Source organism: Vespula vulgaris, chromosome 16 (genome assembly GCF_905475345.1).
Source record: "Vespula vulgaris chromosome 16, iyVesVulg1.1, whole genome shotgun sequence".
Lineage (NCBI taxonomy): Eukaryota > Metazoa > Arthropoda > Insecta > Hymenoptera > Vespidae > Vespula > Vespula vulgaris.
Window position 1 is genome coordinate 2,464,561 of NC_066601.1, and position 25,440 is coordinate 2,490,000.

Here is a 25,440-nt window from a genome sequence, read left to right on the forward strand (position 1 = left end):
CGTGTGCGGTGAGACGAGCCGGCGGCGCCACTTATCCCCCCACTCCTTCTCCTTCTCCTTCTCCTTCTCCTACTCCTACTCCTACTCCTATCCCTACTCCTGCTTCGATACGCTCTGTTCTCGCCAGACCAATGATACTAGACTGGCAGCGCCACCATGCTCCACATCTCGCGCGCCATTTTCATTCTCCATTCTCATGGGCGCCAATCTTTGAATCTCACTCTTTCACGAAATCGGAGGGAAAATATTTTCCTTTACTTTACGAGATTTTCTAAGCTTCGACTAAAAACGAATCTCTTCTATCGTTATACGTACCTGATTTTATCGACGTTTCATAGACGGCGCTGTTGCATCTTTCCATTATGAACCTACGCCAAGTGTGAACGTTCATTGGTCGATATACCATGTTACGATGATATTGGATTGATTTTACTTGTCGACTATTGGTTAATATTCGACAATTTTACCAATTCATTTTGTTTACGTTGTAAATTTCTTTTTTATACAACTTCGTGAAATGTCGATCTGTTCTGCGAATCTATCCTGAAAATATTTCTGACGATTAATTTACTTTGACAACATCTTTCATTTTTCGTTCTTATTTACAAAAAGAAAGAAATAAGCAAAACCAATAAACACGTATCTTTTTATAAATCATAAAAAAATTATTTATCGTGTTGTAGAATAGAATTCCTTTAAATAAAATAATTAATAATTACAAATATATATCCTCGTAAATTTTATTTATAAATAAATGAAATAGAATTTTTCTAAATCAAAAGAAAAAGAAAATATTTTGTATTACCAATAAATAGTTCTATGACGAATAATATACTTCATCGTGAGACCAATACGCGGGATCCATAAATAAAGACATAACTATATGCTCTTTCTTCTTGTTTTCGTTAAAACGTTTACATATGGAATTTTCTATCGCGACTGCGCAATGGTTTCCAGTGTGTTAGTCGGCACAGCGCACGCGGTCTTTCGAAATGGTATTTATAGAGAAGTAAGTCGCTGGCTACCAGCGACAACGGTAGTCATTGCTCTTGATCTCAAACAAGCCGAATACACGTAGCTAACTAATCGGGTGACCAGTAGTGAGTAGATCCTACCAAAATCCAAATCTGTGAGAGCTTAATGTATCACTATAACTAACACTCTTCTTATCTATTTCTATTATTATACTCCTTTTCCTATTGCTTTTTTCATCTTCCATGTATCCCTATAAACAAAAAAAAGAAAGTAATAAAAAACGAAAGAAACAAAAAAAAAAAGAAACAAAAAGATAAAATTATATTTGTGTGAGTAACACGAACGATTTTGTTCGAACAAACAATTAAAAACTTTTTTAAAGTTCTATATATATTCAATGATTCTATTTAATACATACATACACACACACACATATATATATATATCAATGAAAAATTTTAATGAATATTTCAATCCCACCACGTTACAACGTTACGCATCCGTTTGTTCTTAAATTCTATATACATTAACTCTCCGACTGACTCAAGGTTCATGTGACTAACCTCGTGTCTTTCTTTAATCCTTCTTTGTACTCGCGTTCAGTGACCGTCGTTCTTGACAAAAGTACATTTCTTTATATGTACAATTTTCCTTTTTTTTCTAACGACATCGAAAAGAATCTATAATATATAGTAATTCAAATAAAATAAAAAAAAAACCAAAGGAAAAAGAAAAAAAAGCTTATTAATTCATCTTCGACGAATGGTAGACGATAAAGTTTTTAATTTCTTTTCTTTTTTTATACCTTCTTACACGTGTCGTGTCGTTCTTTTTTCAAGCTTCTTTTTTTATCATATATACGATTTTTCTTTTAAAAGCTGTATTGTTCTCAGGTTGGACAATCACGTTTTAGAATAGTTTTGAACATTTTAAGCTTCTTTTAAGCTTCTTCTCTTTCACTCAGGAAGGATTGTCTTTCTTTTTTTCTTTTTTTTTTCTCTCTCTCTCTCTCTCTCTCTCTCTCTCTCTCTCTCTCTCTCTCTCTCTCTCTCTTCCTCTCTCCTCTTTCTCTCTCTTCTTCGGTGTCTAAGAACCGAGCCAAATTCAGGCTAAAAAAAGCTCTTTCGCTGGCGCACTCGGAGATCACGCTTCTTCGCTTTCTAAACCAATAACTTCTAACCGATCATTCGAATCGATGATACTTAACGTTTTGCCAACATATTTTTCCGACTGATCCTAAATTTAAAGAAAGAGAAACACTTTTATTAGATATGCAGAAATATTATTAACAATTTAAAAAAATATATATATACACACATATGTGCGTGTGTGTATAAATAATAATTTAAATGTTTAGATCAAAGTAGCAATTAATAAGCAACGCGATGACAATTTTTAAACAATCATTAATTCAAACAGATAGTATATTTTTTTGTGGAAAGGAAAAATTCGTAACTATGAAATTATTAACAAGTCAAATAAAAAAGAGAGAGAGAGAGAGAGAGAAACAAGAAAAAAACAAAATAATATTTTCATTTAGAATCATTAAATCATACCGTCAATTCTAAGCAATGCAATGATGTTTGTTTGAGATTTACAATGAGATTTATAATACTCGCCAATAAATCGTTCAAAGCCTGTCTACACAGTTGTCACCATGATCGATTTCGCGATTAAATTCATACTAACTTACCATGGATCTCTTTGTTTTCAATTGTTCGTCTAGAATAGTTAATTTTATCTCTGTTTTCAAACGTGAATCAAGCTATTCTTGGATGCACTCACATGACGCTTCGTATTCGAAAGACTCTTATACAGTTTATATTGTTGAATGCTTTCAACATGATAATGCAAATATAACGAGAATGATTTTATGCAAATCATCTGTATAATCAGCAAGCGTGTTGCTACATATACTATACATATATACGTACACACATATATATATGTACATACATATACATACATCATTCATTTTATAACATTTCTCTGCAGTTATTTGTTATTTACAATCATAGATAGTGCAAATGTTGGGTAGATCGATTATCAGCGAAACATTGTTGTTCTTCTTTTTTGCTTGCGACGTCAATAGATGCCTTTGAAGTAGCTCACGATAATCTCGCTCGCTCTGCTTTCATTTAACAGATCCTTTTATTCCGATTTGGATCCTCTTGGCCGTACTCCATCTTTTTTCTTTTTTCGTTTTCTTTCTATCTTCCTATCTATTTTTTGTTCTCTTTTTCTCTTGTGTCATCTAACACTCTAAAAAATAAAACAGTACATTTATAGATCCAGTTCATAATCGTAAAATATATCATCTTGAACAAATTACTTTTATATTATTAATCAAATTTATATCATAAAAATGTATTCTTTCGATATATCAAAAAATATTAAAAAAATATATATATATATGTTTTAATTATAAAAACTATTTTTAAATTATTAATCAAATTTATATCAAGAAACGTGTTCTTCTTATATCACGCAATTTTATGTCTCTACATTACGAAACATTCGAGGCGAAGAAAAAAGAAAAGTATTTATAAATAAATATCATAATTCGCGGAAATCATCTGAAGATCTTCTATTTTTAATATTAAAATCAAGTTTATATGCGCCGCTATAATATCTTTCAGATAGTTTCGACGAAAAGTAGATTCTATTATTCCCGAAAGTCGAAACTTGTATTTCGTCATCGACACGAATACTATAATAAGAAGATATGGGTGCAGCCAATACTAGTAATATTTTGCCATCTTCTTCTTCTTCGTCGTCGGTTCCTACGAGAACAAGGAACACTGAAAATCCAATCGAAGTTAACTTCGCCGAGGATACTACTTTTCATTGCGTCGACGGTGTCAATGAAGATCCAGTGAGAACTACTGGTTACAACATTGCTGGGGAACCTCGTGCACAGGTTTACCTGATATCCAATCATTTAAACAATTTTTTTATTAGTTATTCACTCGGAAACATTAAACATTTAGTTTCATTTAGTTGATTCGTATAAAAAATTGTGCGAATTTATTCATTGATAAAAATGATTATGGATCAATTCAATGGATGCAATATTCTTTCGATCAATCGGAATTTTCTTTTTTTTTTACTTTGCTTTCTTCTTTTATCTAGCACTTTATTTTCGAATAATCGAAGACGTTGTTGCGGTAAGAAAATTGTTGACACTTATTAATCGATCTACCAAATAAAATATTTTTTAAATAAATAAAAAATTTCGAATTCTTTTCATTCGTCGTAAATAAATATCTTTCTTTCTTTTTGATATATTCGTATATAAATGAATGCCACTTTAAATATATAATCAGCAGTTATTTATAAATCAATGTAATATTAATAAATCGAGCCTTAACACGATTAATTCTTAGTGCGTGTAAGAAAAGAAAAAAGCAATTAAATTTAATTCAAATATCATTGTTATCCTTACACGTGTTTCTCATTCTATCGCCATAGTTGGACAGACAGGTTGGCTTATATCCAAAAACTATCGTAGTTTCTATACGTGCATACTTGGGAAATACCTCTGACTACCACGATCATATAAAATCCTTCCGGTCATATCAATTTTCTTTCAGTTTAAAATCCATCATTTCCTAATCATTTCATACGTTCAATCAATCTTTACAGATGACTTATGCAACACGCACGACCGATTGGAGAACAGTTGGAGAACCTAACAATTCTTCGTTGAGGTTGCAGCATCGTGAAAATATGGAGCTTTCGCAGATCATTTTACAATTAGCTAAAGCTAATCAACAATTGGCTAATGCTCATACAACGGCCTTGGCACAGTTGGAGGGACTCTATCTAGAATTACAAAGGGAAAAAAGTTCACAGAAAATCATTTCTAATAATAACGAATTAACTCCGTCTAATATCGCTTCAAGAAAAAGACTGACCGGTCAGGAATTGAAAGGAGAATCGAATGAAGAGGAAGAAGATTTAAGAAGAAAGCTTGAACGTCGAATCGATAGACTCGAAAGTTTTGTATCCGATAGATCTAATTGTTTGCGAGAGGAACAAAGAAATATCTTTCAGGACAGAGTACCTCACAGAGTAGAATTAGACAAATCTAATGAATCATCTACGGAACAATCGTTTTCACGAATTAATTCAAGACATTATAGGGAATACATGGCGAATTCTCAAGAAGGAGATACGAACATTGTTAAAAATAATGAAAATAGAGGAGCAAGTATTATTTATCAGATTTTACACTTTTTTTTTCCTTTTCTTTTCTCTCTCTCTTTTTTTTATTTTTATTTCTCTCATATCGATCTTCCGACCTCGAAAATTTATTTTACTTTTAAAAAAAAGGTGACGGAAACAACAAGATCGTCTTCCAGCATGAATTCGGATAAAATTATTGAAAGGAGAACGAGATCTTACGACAGGCACGATCAAGAGCACGTCGATAGATTTACCAATGATGAAATATTACAATTGTTCGAAGAAATACGTGCACTGAAAGCTGACAAAATCGAATATCAAAATACGAACGAAAGATTAAATGCTAATATCGCCGAACAAAAGATATATATCGAAAAGTTATGTAAGGATTACGAGGTAACTACTTCTACTACTACTACTACTCTACTACTACTACTATTACTATTACTACTACTAATGCTACTACTCTTTTCTTGATACCGACGTTTACAGATTTCGATTTTACCTACTGCCTATTCTTCATTCTAGTTACTTAGTCGAGCTCCCATTGATTTTACTTCCTTCCTTCTCCTTTTTCTTTTTTCTTTTTAATTGAATACAAACTTTCATATCTTCATAAATTTACATTGACTCTGTTCACTAACATTTGTTTAACTATTTGGCTTTGTAAATGATACCTCTTTTGGTTTTTAACAAGTATTACAAAAAAAAAAGAAAAGAAATAAACAGAAATAAAAAAGAAAAAAAAAAGAAAAAAAAAAAACGCTTTATATTTCCTAACATAGATCTTGAAAGAGCAATGTGGAAATTTAGAACGCAGCTTGAACGAACGTAAAAAACAGCATGAGAGGCTTCTAAATGACTTCGATTTATCTAAAAACGAAATGGAGAACATGTTGAAGGAAATTACCTCGTTTCAGTTAGAAAAAGATATTGCCGAAGCTCGGATAAAAAGTTTAGAAGGTGATTTGAAAAGGGTTATTATAGAGAAGGAACAGATTAAGGATATCGAGAATGAGAAGGTATTGATGTTGAACGCACAGTTGGCTGAGGAAATATCTGATAAAAAGAAACATATGAAGATTTTGGATGATGCACTGAATGAGATTCAAAGACTGAGGGAAGCTATGAAGACTGATACGAAAACTAACGAGGAGACTGTAACTAAAGATGATATTGGTAAGTAAGTTTACTAAACTTATAAGAACGATCAAAAAGAATGCTTTGATACGAGTAAATAATCATCGATTAATTAATTACAATTCAATGATTATAATTATAGACTGTACGCAATCAACGGATAATATATCAGAAGGTTCTACTACAGCAGATCGTGCCATCGGTGGTTTGGATTTATTTAAAAAAGAATTAATATTGAAGAGAGAAGCAAGACAAAGAGCTATTGCTGCGGTATCGTCGGAAATGGAAAGGCTTAGGCAAGAATTAGAAGCAGAAAAAGAAGCTCATTCCGAAACATCCAGAGTACTTGATCTCTTGAGATCTACTCAAGCTGGTAATCAAAATGACAATAGTATGATATCCGATAGAAGTGGTAAAAGATCTAAATCTATCGACGAAGATTCGGATGATAACGAAATGTTGCTTAGACGTATCGAGGTACAACGTCTGAGTAGTATATTAAAGGTAAAATTTGTACAATAATTGTTATAATAATTTACGATTAGTTTGGATATAATAACGCGTACGAGATAGGCAACGGATAACAAAGAATTTACAATTCGTTTTCGATTTCTTTCTTTTGTCAGGTCTCTGACGAATTACGAAACAATATTCGTTTTCAAATCGAAAAGGTCGATGATCTACGATATCAACTCGAAAGTGAACCAGAACAGCACCGATACATAATACGTTGTTTGAACGACGTTACGAATAAAACGAGAGATACATTGAATACTCGCGAACACCGTGCCAACGAATTAAAAGATTATCTCGCACGTAATCTTGCACGATTAAGTGACAGAAGCTTTTTGGATTATAAAGACGACGTTAGCGCCGAATGTGAACGCCAATTGGAAAGTATAAACAGTTTGAAGAGTTTGTATAACGAAAGATTAAGAGTATTAACCGAACTGAAGGATGCTGCTATCAAAGAGCTCATTGACGTCAAGGAAAACCTGAAACATTCGTCGAAGGAGTGCGAAGGTTTGGAGGAAGATCTCAGAAAAGCTGAAGAAAAGGTATCTCTCGTAAACCATATAATTAATTATTTTCTTTCAAATATTACCCGACACTTTCTCCTTTGTTCTCGACAGATCGATGCGCAAGATACGGAGATCTCGAATCTGGAGTCTCAATTGGGTTTGACCAAAGCAGACTGTAGAGATCTACAAAATCAAATGTCCCTGATCAACAGCTTGTTCACTCAAATGCTTTTGGGAGCTTCTTCGGCCGACATGGATCTTGATAGATTGTCACAGTTATTGCAGGTACGATTATCTCCACCTTCTTTTTTTTTCTTCTTATAAATAATCATGTTCAATGATCTTTTATTTAGGAAAATCGTGATCTCATAACTGACATAGCGAGGGACAATGGCACCGAAGCTGCTGCACTTCCAAAACTCTTGCTAGATCTGGTGGAACAAGTCGATGGTAATAAAGGATTACAAAAACGGAACGAGGATGATCAGCAGCACGAAGAAATTGCTCACAACTTACCAAAGGTTTTTTGACGACATGATATATGAATATATCAATTTTGTTTCTCTTTTCTCTCTTCTTTCTTTCCCTCTCTTATCGTTTACGATCAATCCTATCGCAATACGCTTGTCGATACGCAGGTATGGCGCGTTTTGTTGGAGTTATTAAGTTGTCACGCTGCTGCCTCGCAAAATGCTTCGGCAACGTCTTCCTCCGATTCCAACAGTTGTTACAAATCTGTAGACACGCCAAGTGGTCCGAAATTGGTGATATCGGTTAGCAAGACTTATATTCACTTGAAGGAATTAATCCTGGAAAAGAAACATTTGGAAAAAGAAATGAATCGAATGAAGCAATTGAACACACATTTGGAAAGTAAACTCGGCGAACAGGCAAGTTTATACGATTTTATTATTTGTTATATTTCTTTTTTCTTTCTTTTCTTTTTTTTTTCTTGTCGAATAAATATCTCTACGTTTATACTCACAGGAAAAGAGACTATCAGACGTGACCGCCGAATTAAGCAAAACGTGGAACATCGTTGGCCGAATGCAAGCTCAGCATCAACAATTGCATACGCACGAGAAAATCCTTAGATACGAATTACAACAAAAGCGTAAGATGTTGCAAGAATTGAAATTAGAATTGGAATACTGCAGAGAAAAGTGGGAATCGGCCAGACAGAAAAATACTAATACCGAATTAGAATGGCGTAGTTTACGACGTGAATTTGCGGCAAGGAAAATGCTTTCTGTGCATGATTCTGTCAATAACAGGTAAAGAAAATTTTATAATCATTTATATCGAATCATATCGATCGTGATAGACGTACGTTGATTAAATATTTGAATGAAGTGCCGAGAGTGGCTTCAGCGATGAACGTGGTGACGATACCGACGAAGAAGATGAAACTGTTGAAGAGAGAGTCCGAATGGGCCTAACTAGAAGGACTAGAAAGGTTTAATTATCGTATTATACAATACTAATAAATTGAATCATTCGATTCTTAAAAGGATATAAAATGTGTTCGTTCGATAATTTGGATCATTCGATTCTTAGGAAAATCCCAAAACTTCGACAATGCCAAACGTAGAGTTAGAACAATCTGCTAGTAATATCGAATTACAAGAAGACAATTCTTCCATTGTTTCAACGATTCAAGTACCTGCATCAAAACAAGAGACTGAATTAGATGAAGTTAAGATTTTGGATACGGTGTCATCGATGGAACCTACAAGTAGTCAAGAATCTGATGTACGTTAGAAAAAAATTTCTTTTCACTTTCCGCTGATCAAATTTTACGTTGAATAGTCGATATAATTTTTTCTTCTTGTCCTATAGCTCGCGTCAGAAGTTTTGCAACAATCTTTAGATCCCTTGGATCAAGCCTTGACCACTGTAATACGAAATCTTATAAGAATTGACGATGACGGAGAATCGAGTAGCGACGAATTTAATTCCAGAGAAAATATTACATTGCCTTTTATGCGTTATGTTGATAACGTAACGTCTCAAGATAATCAACAGGATCATAACGATGATCCATCGATCCAGACGGAATGTCCTAGTAGTAACGAAACGAAAGAGAGTATAGATATTCAATCGTGTTATTCTACATCTGATACAAATACATTGGATATCTCTAACGATACCAATGATAACGAGGAAATATCAAGGTTAGACTTAGATGTATCAGATAATCAAAAAGATTTTAAATCTGAAAACGATGAATCTGTAACAATCGAAAATGTATCTAATAATGATACTACGTTAACTGCGTCTAGTCCAACGCCAGTATTTTCCATTGGACCGTTTCCTTTAACGAGAAATATCAATTCACCTAATCAATTATTTACACCGATTTTAAACGTTACGAATGAAATTAATTCGACGAGAGATAATGCCTCGATAATGAATATAAACGAAGATGAATCGTCAGAATTGGGAAAAAATATTAACGATAATGATAACAAATCAACGTTGAATTTGGATTCGAAAGATTGCAATGAAGAGTCTTTGGCTGGAGGTTCTAAGAATATGGAAAGAGAATCGAAATCAAAATCGGATTTAACTAACACACCTGAACAAGTTTTGACAGCACGAGCTGACAGATTAAAACGTTTGGAAGAACAAGCCGAATGGTTGATGAAAAAGATGAATGCTACTAGTAGAAGAGGTTCTGCTCTTAGCACGAGGTTGGAAGCACTTCATGAAACTTATGGTGAACCATCAGCTCCAGTTCCAGACGTCCTGCAAAATCGAAATTTAAGATCAACTGCTTCGCCCAACCTCGCTCAAGTATTTATTGATTAAATCAAATCTATATATCTACATAAATATTTAAATGAAATTTACCAATGTTAATACAATTATCATTCAACAGGCAACCACATCATCCTATACTGAAGATAATAAAAATGTCCAAATAACAAGAGAAGATAAAGATACTGACGCATCAGCTGATAATGATGAATCATAATAGATCCTGCAAAACAGTAAAAAAATTTACAAATGATAAATCTATTATTGTTTATAATTTTTTAATCTATTTTTTACCGGTACTCGTGTTAAGCATCAGTTAGATCGTTATATTATCTATTGTTCCTATTTATAAATAAGAATGAATGAAATGTACAGATTTACGCACACTTAATGTTACCAAAGATGTATCATGATGATCTGATAGTTCTAATAAATAAAATATCCCAGATATATATAATATATATATAGAGAGAGAGAGAAAGTCTTGCTCCAATTTTTCTTCATAAATATTTAAAATCTGTAAATAACAAATATAATCAATAATAATACTTTTGTGTGATCTTTCCCATACCGTATTTGTATCTCAAAAGTTATAGTATCAAATACCAATATGATCGAGATCTTTCTGACGTCACATTTCATAGTATTTTTATATCGTGATATTAATAACGGCTAGAGTTTAGAGACCGAAAAACATCGAGCTTACAATTTAAAGTATTTTTAAATATAATTATAGAGTACAAAAAAAGAAACTCATTCAAACATATATCAACAATTCTAATAATGAATTCTTGATATTACAATTATTATTCGATTTATACAATTATATACCAATTATTATGTTATTGATCTAATTTATGTAATTGTTGTAAAAACATATCGTACAATAAAAATTGTATTTAAAGTTGTATTTAAATACATATTTTTGTAGATAATAAAACATGTGTCTTATTAATATCTTTTTAATGTATAATAATTCTAAAAAAAAAAAAAAAAAAAAAATTACAATGATCACTGTACTAACGATATAAATTTCTAAATCTGTCGGACATGTACGTATATATATAATTTCTAAATAAAACTGTTTCCCCTTTCTTATTATCTAAAAATAGTATCGTACGTCAAAGATGATTGAAAAGTTTTAAAGAAAGTTACGTTCTATCACGTCGAATATTACCACAGATTTCAACTGATTAATAATATTAAATTGTCCAACTCATATACAAACGTAGCTATCGAAACTTCTCAAACTTTTCCTCTAATTTCAAACCTGCCTAATCAAATACGATTAATAAAATTATAATTATATTTCTATCCTACATATATGAATCTAAATAAAAGTTTTCAATAAAACAAATCATTTCCATTTTGCTGTCCTATTAATACCAAGCAGTGATTTGATATGCAATGATGTCACCGAAAAAGATTGAACGAAAGTATCATTATCACATTAAAAGACAACTCCAAGGTAACATACCTCCATAAAAAAAAAAAAAAAAGAAAAGAAAAGAGAGATAGAAAGAAAAAAAGAAAGAAAGAAAGAAAAAAAGAAAGAAAGACACAGTTAATAATAGACGTTCGAATCTAGAAAGAATTTCATCTAAATAACAGATAATCTATAGTTATTTCTGAATACTAAATTCAATAAGATGAAACGGAAGGAAACTATAAAGGAATCCGGTAGACAAGATGATAATAGAAAAGAGCCTATGTATGTATGAATGTGTATATATATATAAACGATGTGTATATGATGTGTACGTATGTATGTACCGTTTTTCGTTCTTAGACATTGCGTTACGTTGGTCATCCTCATCTTCATCCTCCTCCTCGTCGTCGTCGTCGTCGTCGTCGTCGTCGTCGTCGTCGTTGTCGTCGTTGTAATCGTAACGGTAGCAAACTCGCTGTCCGAAAACTCAAAAATAGCTAAGGCGTGTTAGTCAGTGCGACGATGTCGACGGGGAACGACGACGGTTCGGCGGTAAGATTCGGTCGGTGGTGTTGGTGCTGGCGAAGAAGAAGGCGGAGTAGCATCATTTTGAGCTCCTCCTTCTCCTCATTTATATCCTTAAAAACGATGTTAATCACTTTGACCGTCTTCCTCGCGATAACGGGCACGATCGGTCGCGTCGACGCCGTCGCAAGGACGAAACAACATGACGATTCTTCAGGGTCTCGGGGTGGTGGTAGGACCGGTGGTGCTAACAAGGACGGCGAATCTGTGATCGAAGAAGTCACTGCCAAACAACTCGAGAGAATCCTTAACGATAAGGACTTCGTTGCTGTGTTTTGGTGTAAGTGTGACATTGTTACAATTACGTATCATCATCGTCAAAATATTTATTCGTTTTATCCCGACGAATTCATAGTGATTATTTTCTCTGCTGTTAATAAACAATAAATAGAACAATAAGAATTAAACAGTAGATAGAACAAAAAATAGATAGAGATAGATAGATATATAGAGAGGGAGAGGGAGGGAGAGAGAGAGAGAGAGAGAGAGGGGACATCTACCAGGCTTGCATTGTTTTAAAAATAAAAAGTGTTTGCAACTATTGATCGAAAATATCATTAAAGTGATTATTATATCTCTCCCTATATATTCAGAGATCAATTAAAGTTTCTTAGGACGGTATAGAATCGAGCTTATTTTACGTTTATTTTGAATAAATCCGTACCTTCGTTTTCAAGTATACTCCTTCGAATCGTCATTCATAGCTCGTAATCGTGAACATAACAGAGTCTATAATACTGTTTTGCAGGATAGCGATGCGCTGACGTAAACGATAGGAAGAGAATTTATTGGAAGGATTTCAAGAATATTATACTTCTTCTCTTCGTATCTTATTGCATAAACGTTAACGTAATCGTAATTACATTGTTGCGAATACAAACAGAGAATATTATACAGGGGACGGAAAATAGAATTTTGTCTCTTGTATTTAATATACCTTACGTTCTAAAGCATATATATATATATACATACATACATACATATATATATATATAGAGAGAGAGGAGTCTGTTTGCTCGGTGGTTGCTAACATTAAGCTTTCTCTTACGTTTGTTAACGTGGGTTGTTAAGAGACAGATCCCTCGCAAAAATGATATGGATGATATCAAGAGCCTTACGTCTACCTTGGAAAATTTATTTGAATCAAAAAGGAACCCGCCAGGTCGGTTCTACTTATAGGTTACTACTACTACTACACTACTACTATTTCTACTACTATTGGCGATCACGTTACATGTGTTAACTTTTTTTTTCTTAACACATAATTAGTTTTCATTTAATCTTCGAAACGAGCAAATTAATATCTATCGTATGAATACCCTCCTATCGTATATTACATAAATTTTTTGATTTCCTTTTTTTTTAAGTTATTTTTCAATAACAAGAATTAAGAAATAACATCGAATGAAATTAAATGATATATTATCTTTTTAAACCACGTGGATGTAAGTACGTGTGTATGCGTGTCGGTGTATGTAATTTTTATATTTTCAGTCAACATTTTTTATACTTTCCTTTTCTTTATCCGAGTGATAGATACTGATTCATACAGGGAACAGATTATGTAACTATGAATTTCGTTGAAATCTCTTTGAAAATCGTCGAAATAATATAAAAGATAATATGTTAATCGACGATTTTATTCGTATAGAAATTCTTTCTTTTTTCTTTTTTGTTTAATTTTGTTTTCTCCTATTTAATGAAAAATCCTTCTAATACACGCATAACGTTTCTCTAAATTTCACATAATGAACTCCATTAAAAGGTTACATATCACTCGGTTCAGCGACTTCAGATTAACTTGGCACTTGATTCTCGTCTTAAGAAATAGTATAAAATTTTAATACACACTTTAACTAACTAACGCTTTAGAGAAACGTTTACTATCTCGAATTCATGATCACTATACATGATCTAAGAAGGAATTATGACCTTCTCTCTATAGACTCATCAAGGTAACTCTCCTCTGTGATATAACAGATACGAATTCTCGCTGTTTCTGCCAAGTTTAATCCACCCAGTGTGAGAGAAACTCCGATACCTACACGCGGTATGTGTGAATTGTAATAAACTGAGAGAAGGAGGTAGGGGAAGAAGATAATATAACGATGTGGGATAGAACACACACGTGGCTCGTAGTAGCTCTTGAAAATTGATTTCAACGAAAAAGAAAAAAAAAGAAAAGAAAAGAAAAGAAGGAAAAAACAATTACAGACAAGTAAAACGATATAAACTAGAGAAAGAAAATAATAATAAAAAAGAAAGAAAACAAAGAAAAAGAGATACGAATCACGAACTCAATCGACGATTTGAAAACTTATTTCCTCCGAAGAAAATTTATGAAATTGAATTGGAAGTATACGAATTAATTCGAGACACACTTCCACGATAAGATCACAAACGTGTAGTAATATGTAATCCCAGAAAAAGGGAAAAAAAAACTCTATCTAACGAGGATGAAATAGTTGAGAAGAAAAACGATGTATGTACGAATTTCGTATACAGGAATCAGCCTAGAGTGGGTACTTGATTCTTAAAGGCGCTGTAGCAAGGCCGGCACTCTGCCGCATTTAGAACCCGTTCGAGTTATTTTGGCTTTTGCCTCCAAGTCTCTCTCTCTCTCTTTTTCTCTCTCTCTCTCTCTCTCTATCTCTATCTATCTATCCATCTATCTATCTATTTCTCTATCTCTCTTTCTTTCTCCCTCTTTCATGCTAACCAACTAATCAGAAAAGCTTGACTGCTACCGTGTGTCTACGAATTTCGATGATACATACCTACATATACTACTTAGGTATTGCTATTGCGTGGTCACGTGATCGAATGAAAAGATGAAGAAAATTATTATCCGGAAGAAGAAGTAGAAGAAGAAGAAGAAAAAGAAGAAGAAGAAGAAGAAGAAGAAAAGGAAAAAGAAAAGTAGGAGAAGATGGACGAAGATGAAGATGAAGATGATTACAAAAAAAAGACGATGAAAAAAAAGATAAAAAAAAGCAAAAAAGAAATGAAAGAAAAAAGGAAGAAAGACCTATAAAAAAAAAAAGGATAAAGATGAGAGAAATAAAGGTTCGTGTAAAACCCCGGGCAACAAATCGTCGCGGTTCGTCGACGATGTCTTCGAACGCACTTATACGCGTGTATACGTAGAGGAGGAGGACCCGGACCACGAGCTCTCACGTCGAACCTATTTCCAGCTGGCACGTTCTCCCGCTCTCATCGTCTCGTGCCGCCTCAGAGGCTATCTTTTTCTTTTTCCTTTTTTTTCGTTTTCGTTTCGTTTCTTTTTTTCTGCTGCTTCTTCTTCTTTTTTTTTTTCTTTTCCTTGTACTTTTCTTTTTTTTCTTTGGGTTGCCTACTGCCATACGATAAAACTTAACTATGTATATTCCTTTTTGCATCCCTTAATCGTTTTTCTATTTCTTTCGATACTGTGTCCTCCTTATTGGAGTTTATTGTTAGATTCTACTATCTTTAAAATGTCAACTATGAGGACCTTTTTTTTCTTCTTCTTCTTCTTTTTTTTTTTTTTTTAATTCAGTTGTCTAAAACAAAAATTGTAATATTATATATATATATATATATTTGTGTGTGTGCGTGTTTATAGGATCTGGATGGAAAATATTATTTATTTTTGTTTTATATAATATAATTAATACTCACAGTTTTTTTGTTAATTAATTAATGAATTAATTATGCGTTATCTACAACTATGAAATTTAAGATTACAGTAGAGAATATAATTTACATGTAACTCTCAACTTTATCATACGTACTTAAGCGTTTGAATCTATTGAGATTGTTTTCATGACGTGTCTTTTTTATAAATCTTGAGTTTAACTGTGTGATATCTAGAATAAAAACTGATGTAAGATTTTTAAATACAGAATATAACTTATGTCCGCGTAATTTTCTTTTTTTTATCATACTCACAATTTACAAGTTGAAATTTTTGTTAACACGTGAGGCTTGATCGAGCATTTATGATATTGTATCATAATTATATGGCATAATTTATTTTTCATTAAAAATTTTAATGAGGTTTCCGCTAATGAGATATTTTCTTCTGAAATAATACATGATAGAATTAATCGTTTATGTATAATAAAAAAGGCAAAAAAAAGAAAAGAAAAAGATAGAAAGAATTCTCTCTTACTACTCAAATATCGTAATAGAAATGATTAGAGTAACTTGTGTACAATCTTGTTTAACTTATTTATGCCAATTAATTGTAAAACGTTCCATATTCAACAATTGTAACCGAATACTCGCTTAGAGCGGTCAGCCGACACCGCAAATAGAGCCGGCAAAGAGCTCGAAGAAGTCTGCCAAGACTCTGATGAAAAACATAAAATGCAAGAGTACGAGCTGAATTTTCAATGAACCTGAAGCTCGAGACGTTCTTGAATATGATAAGTCAAAGATAAAAAAAATATATATATATATAAATCAACGAATAAAAGGCTGATGGATACAACTTGAAATAAAAAGTTTTATGAAAGATTACAGGATTTATGTTTCATCTAAAATTTTCAAAAGAAATTATGTTATTTACTTTTATATATATATATAAATAAAAGTTTTGTTCAAGATTATTAAAAAAAAATGTTTCATATAAAAAATCTAGCAATTTCTAATATTTTGTTAACTTATTGTTTGTGTATCAAATCGTAATGATTAATCTAAAATTCGACATATATATACACACACAGAGACACACACATATATATATATATATGTTTTTATAAATTATTTATAACGTTATGCTGAAAAGAATATATTTCTAATTTTAACAAGATATATTATTATTATTTAAAAGAGAAAAAGTATATCTTTTTTACTACTTAACTATACTATTTATATTTATGTTTTTAAATCATTATATAATATTATTGCAAATAATTCTAAATAATGAAATAACATATTACAATTGATTCGTTACAGATGCGAGAAGCTGTACGACGTGCGATAAAGTATTAGCCGAATTGGAAAAAATAGATGATGATACGGATCACTTTGGAGTCGATTTTGTCAAGATCAACGATAAAAGAGTTGCGAAACAATATGGAATTAAAAATTTCCCTGCTCTCACGTATTTCCGTGAGAAAGAACCGATTATATACGATGGTGAGATTAGAACTCATTTTTTTTCGCTTATAAACAAACGTTCCCTTAAAACAAAATTAAAAAAATGTTATATAAATAATTATATAATAATATTTCATCATATATTTCATAAAAAAAAAAATAAAAGTGAAATAATATAAATAATTTTAAGATGAAGTTATTTCTTTTAATACGTCATTATATCCTTGAAAATAAATAAATATCTATGAATGATTTCATCATTTTAGGAGACTTGATGGACGAAGAAAACGTCTTAGATTTTCTTACCAGTTTAGAGGCAATGGATTTACCAGATCGGATAGAAGAAGTAAATGCTAAAATTCTGGATAAAATCGTCGAAGATACGGAATTCGTAGCGGTTCTTTTCTGTGAGTTTTTGTTCTCTTTATCTTCTCTCTACCCTTCATTTAATTTATAACTTCTTCTCGTTTTTGTTCATTTTCAATATCATTCTAATTAACATCATATTGAGAGAATTATTTCTCCATCGCAAAGTAGATTTCATCGATTACTAAAAAATAATTACATACTATTATTATTATTATTGATTAGGAGAAGAGAACATATTCAATCAAGAATGTACAAAGAGAAAATATAAAAATAGATTGATATTCAAGAAGGTAATCTATATAATACAGGAATGGTCAAAAGTTTGTTAAAAATGATTTTATAAATCAATAATACTTTTTCGACATGTTTTATACATTTATATATATATATATATATATATATATATATATATAAATTAAGATACTTACACTATCAAGTAGAATAAGTTATGTTTCAAAAGTTCCAATTAAACAATCAACAAATTGAAAAATACTCTCGAAAGAAATTATCTACATATATATACTTACTTACTAAAGATACATTTCTCCCTTTGTAAAAAAAAAAAGGAAAAATCCAACATAGTCGATAATAGTAGCTTTAATTTATTGTGATACGCAGGTTGCAATTGTCCTTCTCTTTTTTCTTTTTTCCATTCTCATACTCTCCAATCCTTGTTCCGCGCTTTAACATTCTCTTTTTAACTTGTCGTGTCTAAAGAAACAAGAACATAACAACAAATATTTATCATAACTTTGTATATACATATATAAATAATGTTGTAATTGTTATTCTCACAATCAGTTATTCATGTTATATGTTATAAATAAATCCTTACATGCAGACACACATCACACACGCATACAACGACTTACACGCATACATTTACCCATACACATGTACAAAATGTTCTAAAAAATTTGATCCATATTTCAAAACAATTGTGTGTCAAATCTTTTTGGATACAATGTATATATACATGCATACAATCCTTCTTCCTATTGTCAGTATTTGTTTCTTCTTATTCTTTCTGTAATAATTCTGTTACTGTCTATATGTCTCATTTTTTAATTAATTGATTAATTACCGATAAACGAAATGCGCTCATAACGTATCATAAAGATCAACAGAAATATATATATATATGTGCCTACAGTTTACATTTGACGACTGTCTAATAAAAATCAATGTACACACTCTTCTGCTGGCATCATTAATGTTGCATGATGAAAGTTGTGATTGCAAGTAATTTAATCGTCTTTGAATAAATCAAGAATACAAAGACAAGGTCAAATAATCATCCAATCAATCGATCGATCAATCAATCAATCAATCAATCAATTAATTATTTATTTAAATTATCTAGTAAACTATATCACGTGTTACTTCTACAAATTATTAATTAACATATTCAATGTAATCACGACTCTCGTCGAGCAAAGCTAAATGTCTAATGCGATAATTAAAATGATTTATGAATACTCTTTAGGAGCTTTGTAAATTGATCAAAATGTCGGACGTTTCGCTTTGCGAGCCGTTGTTGCATTATGACAATACTTGTAAATATTACATACATGTGAAACGTTCTTGTGTGTGTTAATGCGGATAGGTCCGGATACGCAGCGGTGTGCTGGCGCCGGTTCTAGTAAGTACACATTCAAAAGAAAATCTACCAATCCCTTTACCTCTTACACTAGAGCTTTCATGTATATATGTATTTATATGTTATACATGTTTTTATGTACATTAACATAAACCTTGCTTTAATAGTTGATGTCTCCTTCGTCTGATATATTTTCTTTATTATTTTCTTTATTTTTTCTTTTCTTTTTTCTTTTTCTTTTTTATATATATATATATATATATATATATATATATGATTGTAATCATTACTTTTGTTGTTAACAAATTTGATTTTTTATTAGAAAAGAATAGATATATATATATATTGTACATAGTATGTCCTTTGTCCATTGTTAATTGCTTCTCTGTTAATTGCAAATAACGATGTATATATAGATCGATAGTACATGTAAAACACAACATCTGCAAATTATAACGCTTTATAATTAAATAACATTTCGTTATTCCTTGTCTTTTTCTTTTTTTCTTGTTTCATTTTTCTTTATTTTATTTTATTTTATTTTATTTTATTTTATTTTTTTATTTATTTTCTTTTTTTTTTATAGAAAATATGTGTATATATATATGCGTATATTAATTTTGAAGAAATTTAGTGAATGCCAAGAGGAGATCGCAACAAGAGCCAAGAAGACAATTTTTTTTTAGGTTTTTGTTGTAGTTATTAGTCATCCCGGATGTACAACATCGATAAACCCATACTTATCTCTCTGTCTCTCTCTCTTTTCTAAAAATATATGTACTTATTTTATTTTTCTCTAATTTACTCGCGAATCAATTCAAATCAATGAAATATGTCTCATTACATTTTTTAAATACTTATTGCCTACTTAATGATACATATAACACAAGAGAAAGAGAGAGAGAGAAAGAGAGAATGTCCCTTTTTTCTTTTTTTTTTTTTACAAAACACAAAAATAGAATAAAATTCGTAATCTATCGCTTTATTTCAAATGGGACAGACAAGCCAGACTGCAAGAAATGCTTGAAAGCACTTCAAGAATTGGAGAATATCGATGACGAAGCTGATCAATTGGGTATTGGTTTTGTCAAAATTGCTGATGAACAGCTTGCTGAAGAATATAATCTCGGACCCTTACCGGCTCTCGTTTACTATAGACATCAAATTCCCATCATTTACGAACGTGAGTATTCACTGTAAATATCAAACTACAAATGTTCCAGTTTAGAAATATTTCACTAGTAAATCTTTCGTTGGTATGAAACGTTAATAAAAAACTATATTATATTTAATTGAACCTAATGATTACATAGACGAGCTAAGCAGAGAGGAAGACGTATTAGAATGGTTAGTAGCAAATAAAAGTACAGGTGATGAAGAAGACGTTATCGAAGATGTTACATCAAAAACGCTGAACACGTTGATTGGAAATATCGACAATCTAGTCGTTTTGTTTTGTAAGTATATTTTTGTTTTATCATTTATACGTGTAAAATGTAATATTCTCGTTTAAATAAATAAATAATTCTATACAACAGACGATCATGGAGACGAGGATTCGATGCAAGTATTGAACGAGCTTGAAAAAATAGATGACGATTTGGACAAACATGGTATACAATTCGTCAAGATCGACGATGAAAAAGCAGCGAAGGAGTTTGGTTTAGATTCTGTACCAGCGATTGTTTATTTTGAAAAGCAAATCCCAAATGTTTATGACGGTAGGAAGAAGGTGGAATGAGATGAAAGAAATCTAAAATATCTTTACGGTTACTATCCGTTCGATCTTTTTTTTTTTTTTTTTTTTTTTTCTTAATTTCAGGTGACGTCGAAAACGAGGATGAGATTTTGGAATGGTTGTTATCACAATTAGAAAAGGACGAGATAGAAGACGTTACCGACGAGATGTTGGATCGTTTGATAAAAGATGGGAAAACATTGGCTGTTCTATTTTGTAAGCGTTTTTAATATTATACGTTAATAAATATTATTAATGAATTCATCATTTATATCTTGTAAATTGTTTTTACAATAATAAGACGATAACAACGATCGAAAGTCACAAAGGATTTTAAACGAATTGGAGAACATCGATGACGAGTGCGATCAATTGGGTGTGATCTTCGTTAAGATCGATAACCCTGAAGAAGCTAAGGAATATGGTATCGAGAAAGTACCAAGTATGCTTTATTTTGAAAAAGGAATACCAACGATGTACGAGGGTAATTTGGAGGACGAAGAGAAGGTATTGAAATGGTTGGAACAACAACAAAAGAGCGAACAAATAGAGGACATCACCAACGAGATGTTAGACATGGTTATTGACAAAATGCCGCACGTAGCCGTACTTTTTTGTTAGTAATTAATTGTTAACAAGGTCGTAGTATTATCAACGACCTCTCCATTAAAATATATATATATATATACGTATATGTCGAAAAATTGATATCTAATTACGATAAAACTTTTAATCTTATTAATATTTGAATATATGTAATTTCTTTTTTTCTTTCTCTCTTTCATTTTTGTTTTTCTTTTTTTCTATTTCCATTTCTTGTAGATGACAAGGATCAAAAGAAAAGTCAAAAAGTGCTTGGCGAATTAGAAAACATTGACGACGATTGCGATCAACATAATATAGCTTTTGTCAAGATCCATGATTTAGAGGAAGCTAAGGAATATGGCATTGACAACCTTCCAACTTTAGTTTTCTTTGAAAAAAGAATACCACACATTTACGAAGGTAAAACTCGAATAAAACTCCAACGCATTTTTACGCGTTAACATAGATTTAATCGATTTCGATTTTGTTCTTCTTCTCTGTAGGTGATCTAATGAACGAAGATCAATTATTGGGATGGTTGTTACATCAGAAAAAACATACTGAGATACCTGAAGTTACGGATGAAATGATGGAAAAGCTTATTGAAACTTCGCCTTATCTTGCTGTTCTTTTTTGTAAGAAACTATGTATATCTACTCCGTGTAGATAAATAGTACAGTGTGGGAGAAAAGTTTTTACTGTGATTTTTATAAAATTAATTAACCTTTTAGCAGACGTTTTAGACCAATCTTGATATTTTTTTCTTTTCTTTTCTTTTTCAAATCGTAAAACGTACGAGCTTAGGAAATTTTTTACGATGTGAAAAAAAATTTCGACTTCTAATTAATCTTCAATATCATCCGTAACAACTACTACTGGCCCGCTCTGTTGTTCTCATTTCTTTTTATTTTTTCTTCTTTGTATTAAACGATATAAATTTTTACTCAATTAGACGACAAAGACGACAAGCAGGATATACGTATTCTAAACGAATTAGAAAATATCGACGATGAACTCGAAAAGGAAGGCATTGTTATCATTAGAATGGATAATGATGTTGAGGCAAAGGAGTATGGTATCGATCATCTTCCTACTTTAGTTTATTTCGAAGATAAGATCCCAGCTATTTACGAAGGTGATCTTCTCAACGAAGACGAAGTTTTGGAATGGTTGATCGAACAAAAAAATACTGCCACGATCGAAGAGGTCACGGATGAAATTCTAACTGATCTCATAAACGAACACGAATATGTTGTGGTGTATTTTAGTAAGTATATTAATAATTGTATTCCCTGTAAAATAATATGAAATTGTTTTTGATTAATTCATTTCTTTTCTTTCTTTTTTTTTCTTTTTCTTTTTCTTTTGACGAAATTCTAAATATATTAAAAATATCGTCTGTATAAAAATTCTTATTAAATCAAAATAATTCTTTTTTTCTCTCGATCAATTTTTTCACATAATAAATATGACTTCAATCCAATTGATTAAAAGACCATATTCATAATATACAAAATATTCGCTATGAAAATTCCTATTGGATCAAAATAAATGAATTAATATATGTATTAAAAATCGAATGATACCTTAATTCTCTTCAATTTTCTTCAAGGTGGAAGCTGTGACGAAGGTGAAAGCTGCGATAACGTTCTTTTAGAATTAGAAAATATCGACGACGAGTTAGACGAAGCTGGTATTATTTTCGTGACGACGGAAGATATGCCACTTGCCAAGAAATATGGTATTAGAAGCTTCCCCACTTTGGCTTTCTTTAGAAATAAAGAACCTTTGATATATCCTGGTGATCTTGGAGACGAGGACGAAGTTCTGTCCTGGATCACGGACGAAAATACACTGGAGATACCAGGGAAGATCGAAGAGGTTAATTCCAAACTGTTGGAAAATATTTTAGATGAGAACGATTATGTTGTTGTTTTCTTTTGTAAGTATACATTGTTTATGTGTGTCTCGCGTGTATTTGTTTCTCTTATTTATAACACGTAATTCGTTTTTATAATACAGAGAAGGACCAAAACTCTCTAGATGGATGAAAACTTTATAGATGATTTTAAAAATGAATTAATCTTTCTTGAGACTTTTTAAAGTTGTAATTCGATCTGACAAAAAAAAAGATTAGTTTAAAAGAGTCTCAAAAAAGAGTAATTGATTTGTATGCTTACCTAATTTATTTTTTGACTAAGCTAGAAAGTTTTGGATCATCCTGTACAAAGATTACCACCTACGTTACTTTTTTGAAGCTGTGTTTTTCTCATATATAAATAATAAATAAAAATTAACGCAGATAAGGAAGGTGACAAAAAGAGTCAGAAAATTCTTCAAGAGTTAGAAAACATTGACGACGAGTGCGAAGAGAAGAATATAGATTTTGTTAAAATATCCGACGAAGGCATTGAAAAGGAATACGATTTACCTGGGCTACCAGCTCTTGCATTTTACAGGAACAAATTTCGTCAGTTTTATACAGGAGACATGATGCACGAGGAAGCTATTTTAGATTGGGTATTAGATCTTCGAAGTTCCACGCCCGATGTTATCGAGAGCGCTGATAGAAAAACATTGCAAATGCTCATTAATGATGTGGAACATCTTGCTGTATTTTTCTGTAAGTCTTTCTTTTCTTCTTTCCATTTTTCTATTTTTTTTTTTTTTGCTTTACTCTCACAGTATTACTTTCAAATCTCTAATTAACCCATCAAAAAAAAATCTGTAATATATATATAAATAAATTAATTATTATATTAAAATGCATACATATATAATAAAAAAAATGGAATAAAAAAATATAATATATATATATAAAAATTATGATAGAGTACTGTAATAAATTTTTTTGTTATTGTTTTATTTCTGTCGACGCTTAGACGATGACGATTGCGATACCTGTGCAGAAATATTGGAGGAATTAGAAACGATTGATGATGATACAGATAAGCACGGGATTCAGTTCGTCAAATCGAACGATGCTAAATTGGCAGCCGAGATCGGTGTCTTCTCCTTTCCAGCACTGATTTACTACGAGACCGGTGTTCCAATCATGTACGACGGTAAGCTTGGTGTGCTTCATTTCGCTTGGTCATTAAATGCAGAGTCGAGAAAGGTAGTCGGTGCAATATTATTTCATTTCCTGCATACATAGAAAAATAAAGAGAATAATTATTTTTACCAATGTTATACAACCTCTCTACATATTTTTTATAATATCCTTTCAAATATTTTCAAAGATTTTATTACATAAATTTGATATTATAAGTATAAATAATTCATATGTATAATAATTATAATCTATCTTTCATTTATTTAATTCATATAAAAAGTAATTTTTTATTTTATTTTTTTTTTAAATTCTGTACTTCCTAATCAAGTCTCGATCAAGTTGCAACGTCAATGAAATTACAATTGAATTAGATAAATTACGTATGTAGAGAGAAGGAATATAAAATTCAACTCCCAAACCACCCTTCCCCAGCCGCAAAAAAAAAAAGAATTATTCTATATTTAGAATAATTATTCTAATTATCCTATATTACAGACTTTGTGTAATGCATTTTTAAGCATTTCGTAGAGACAAAAAGACGTGCCCGACATGCCCCCGACGATCTAACCATGAAAAAAGATTTCGGTATGCCAAACCGAAAGAGTTTCTCATTTTTATATGCGTGTGTACCTTTTATAGGCAATCTTAAGAACGAGGAGAGAGTTCTGGAATGGTTAATCGAACAAAAAAGTAAGGAAATTTTTAGGATCATGATTATTATTACTGGTGTACTGTTTTTTGTGACGTTAATCTCGGTTGTGACTATATCACCGTATTATGACTATAATACACGCGCTAAAGTGATCACTCCCGTCATTCTACCACCACCGCGATCATCATAATATCATCCTTTAAAATAGAGATTCTCAACGTTGAGTTCGCGATAAAACTTTTATATGTTTATAATTA

General features: G+C 31.4%; 3 protein-coding genes and 2 long non-coding RNA genes across 12 annotated transcripts in view; 2 read left to right on the forward strand and 3 right to left on the reverse strand.

The window, feature by feature from the left end:
* Window positions 1-1,013: 1,013 nt before the first annotated feature.
* LOC127069599 (putative leucine-rich repeat-containing protein DDB_G0290503) lies at window positions 1,014-10,473 on the forward strand. Of its 5 annotated transcripts, none has more exons than XM_051006765.1 (15): window positions 1,014-1,100; window positions 3,615-3,895; window positions 4,621-5,184; window positions 5,311-5,559; window positions 5,949-6,342; window positions 6,446-6,807; window positions 6,930-7,361; window positions 7,437-7,610; window positions 7,679-7,846; window positions 7,964-8,215; window positions 8,313-8,599; window positions 8,679-8,781; window positions 8,883-9,077; window positions 9,165-10,121; window positions 10,207-10,473. In XM_051006765.1, exons 2-15 carry the CDS (start codon window positions 3,701-3,703, stop codon window positions 10,300-10,302), a joined length of 4,428 nt encoding a protein of 1,475 aa, XP_050862722.1. In that variant the 5' UTR covers window positions 1,014-1,100; window positions 3,615-3,700; the 3' UTR covers window positions 10,303-10,473. The 5 variants fall into 5 exon arrangements, with proteins under 5 accessions (XP_050862722.1, XP_050862725.1, XP_050862726.1 ...); XM_051006768.1 differs by having other exon boundaries at window positions 6,084-6,342; XM_051006767.1 differs by having other exon boundaries at window positions 1,026-1,129.
* On the reverse strand, window positions 1,302-10,583 carry LOC127069617 (uncharacterized). Its single transcript, XR_007783631.1, has 10 exons — window positions 10,471-10,583; window positions 10,179-10,308; window positions 9,904-10,073; window positions 7,842-8,134; window positions 7,409-7,756; window positions 4,421-4,800; window positions 3,718-3,901; window positions 2,669-3,237; window positions 1,781-2,211; window positions 1,302-1,655 (listed from the first exon to the last, which is right to left on the reverse strand). It is a non-coding gene; the product is annotated as an uncharacterized LOC127069617 (long non-coding RNA).
* Window positions 10,584-11,939: 1,356 nt separating this feature from the next.
* LOC127069597 (uncharacterized) overlaps window positions 11,940-25,440 on the forward strand; it is a 31,312-nt gene continuing 17,811 nt past the window's right edge. Inside the window, exons 1-15 of one of the 3 annotated variants that reach the window (XM_051006754.1) lie at window positions 11,940-12,379; window positions 17,041-17,223; window positions 17,451-17,591; window positions 19,160-19,195; window positions 20,154-20,336; window positions 20,467-20,610; window positions 20,692-20,874; window positions 20,976-21,107; window positions 21,193-21,507; window positions 21,714-21,896; window positions 21,980-22,111; window positions 22,429-22,743; window positions 23,089-23,418; window positions 23,779-24,099; window positions 24,359-24,541. In XM_051006754.1, the coding sequence (XP_050862711.1) occupies window positions 12,037-12,379; window positions 17,041-17,223; window positions 17,451-17,591; window positions 19,160-19,195; window positions 20,154-20,336; window positions 20,467-20,610; window positions 20,692-20,874; window positions 20,976-21,107; window positions 21,193-21,507; window positions 21,714-21,896; window positions 21,980-22,111; window positions 22,429-22,743; window positions 23,089-23,418; window positions 23,779-24,099; window positions 24,359-24,541 (3,124 nt within the window). In that variant the 5' untranslated portion in view covers window positions 11,940-12,036. The remainder of the gene's footprint in view (window positions 12,380-17,040; window positions 17,224-17,450; window positions 17,592-19,159; window positions 19,196-20,153; window positions 20,337-20,466; window positions 20,611-20,691; window positions 20,875-20,975; window positions 21,108-21,192; window positions 21,508-21,713; window positions 21,897-21,979; window positions 22,112-22,428; window positions 22,744-23,088; window positions 23,419-23,778; window positions 24,100-24,358; window positions 24,542-25,440) is intronic. The other 2 variants (XM_051006756.1, XM_051006755.1) reach the window with 2 other exon arrangements.
* On the reverse strand, window positions 12,355-24,047 carry LOC127069619 (uncharacterized). Of its 2 annotated transcripts, XR_007783633.1 has the most exons (8): window positions 23,908-24,047; window positions 23,063-23,369; window positions 18,081-18,264; window positions 17,491-17,734; window positions 16,030-16,162; window positions 15,760-15,947; window positions 15,227-15,641; window positions 12,355-12,469 (listed from the first exon to the last, which is right to left on the reverse strand). It is a non-coding gene; the product is annotated as an uncharacterized LOC127069619 (long non-coding RNA). The 2 variants fall into 2 exon arrangements; XR_007783634.1 differs by lacking the exons at window positions 12,355-12,469; window positions 15,227-15,641 and having other exon boundaries at window positions 15,746-15,806; window positions 15,873-15,947.
* LOC127069596 (uncharacterized) overlaps window positions 24,359-25,440 on the reverse strand; it is a 48,111-nt gene continuing 47,029 nt past the window's right edge. The window contains exon 47 of the mRNA XM_051006752.1: window positions 24,359-24,621. The gene's annotated coding sequence lies outside the window, so the exon portion shown is untranslated. The remainder of the gene's footprint in view (window positions 24,622-25,440) is intronic.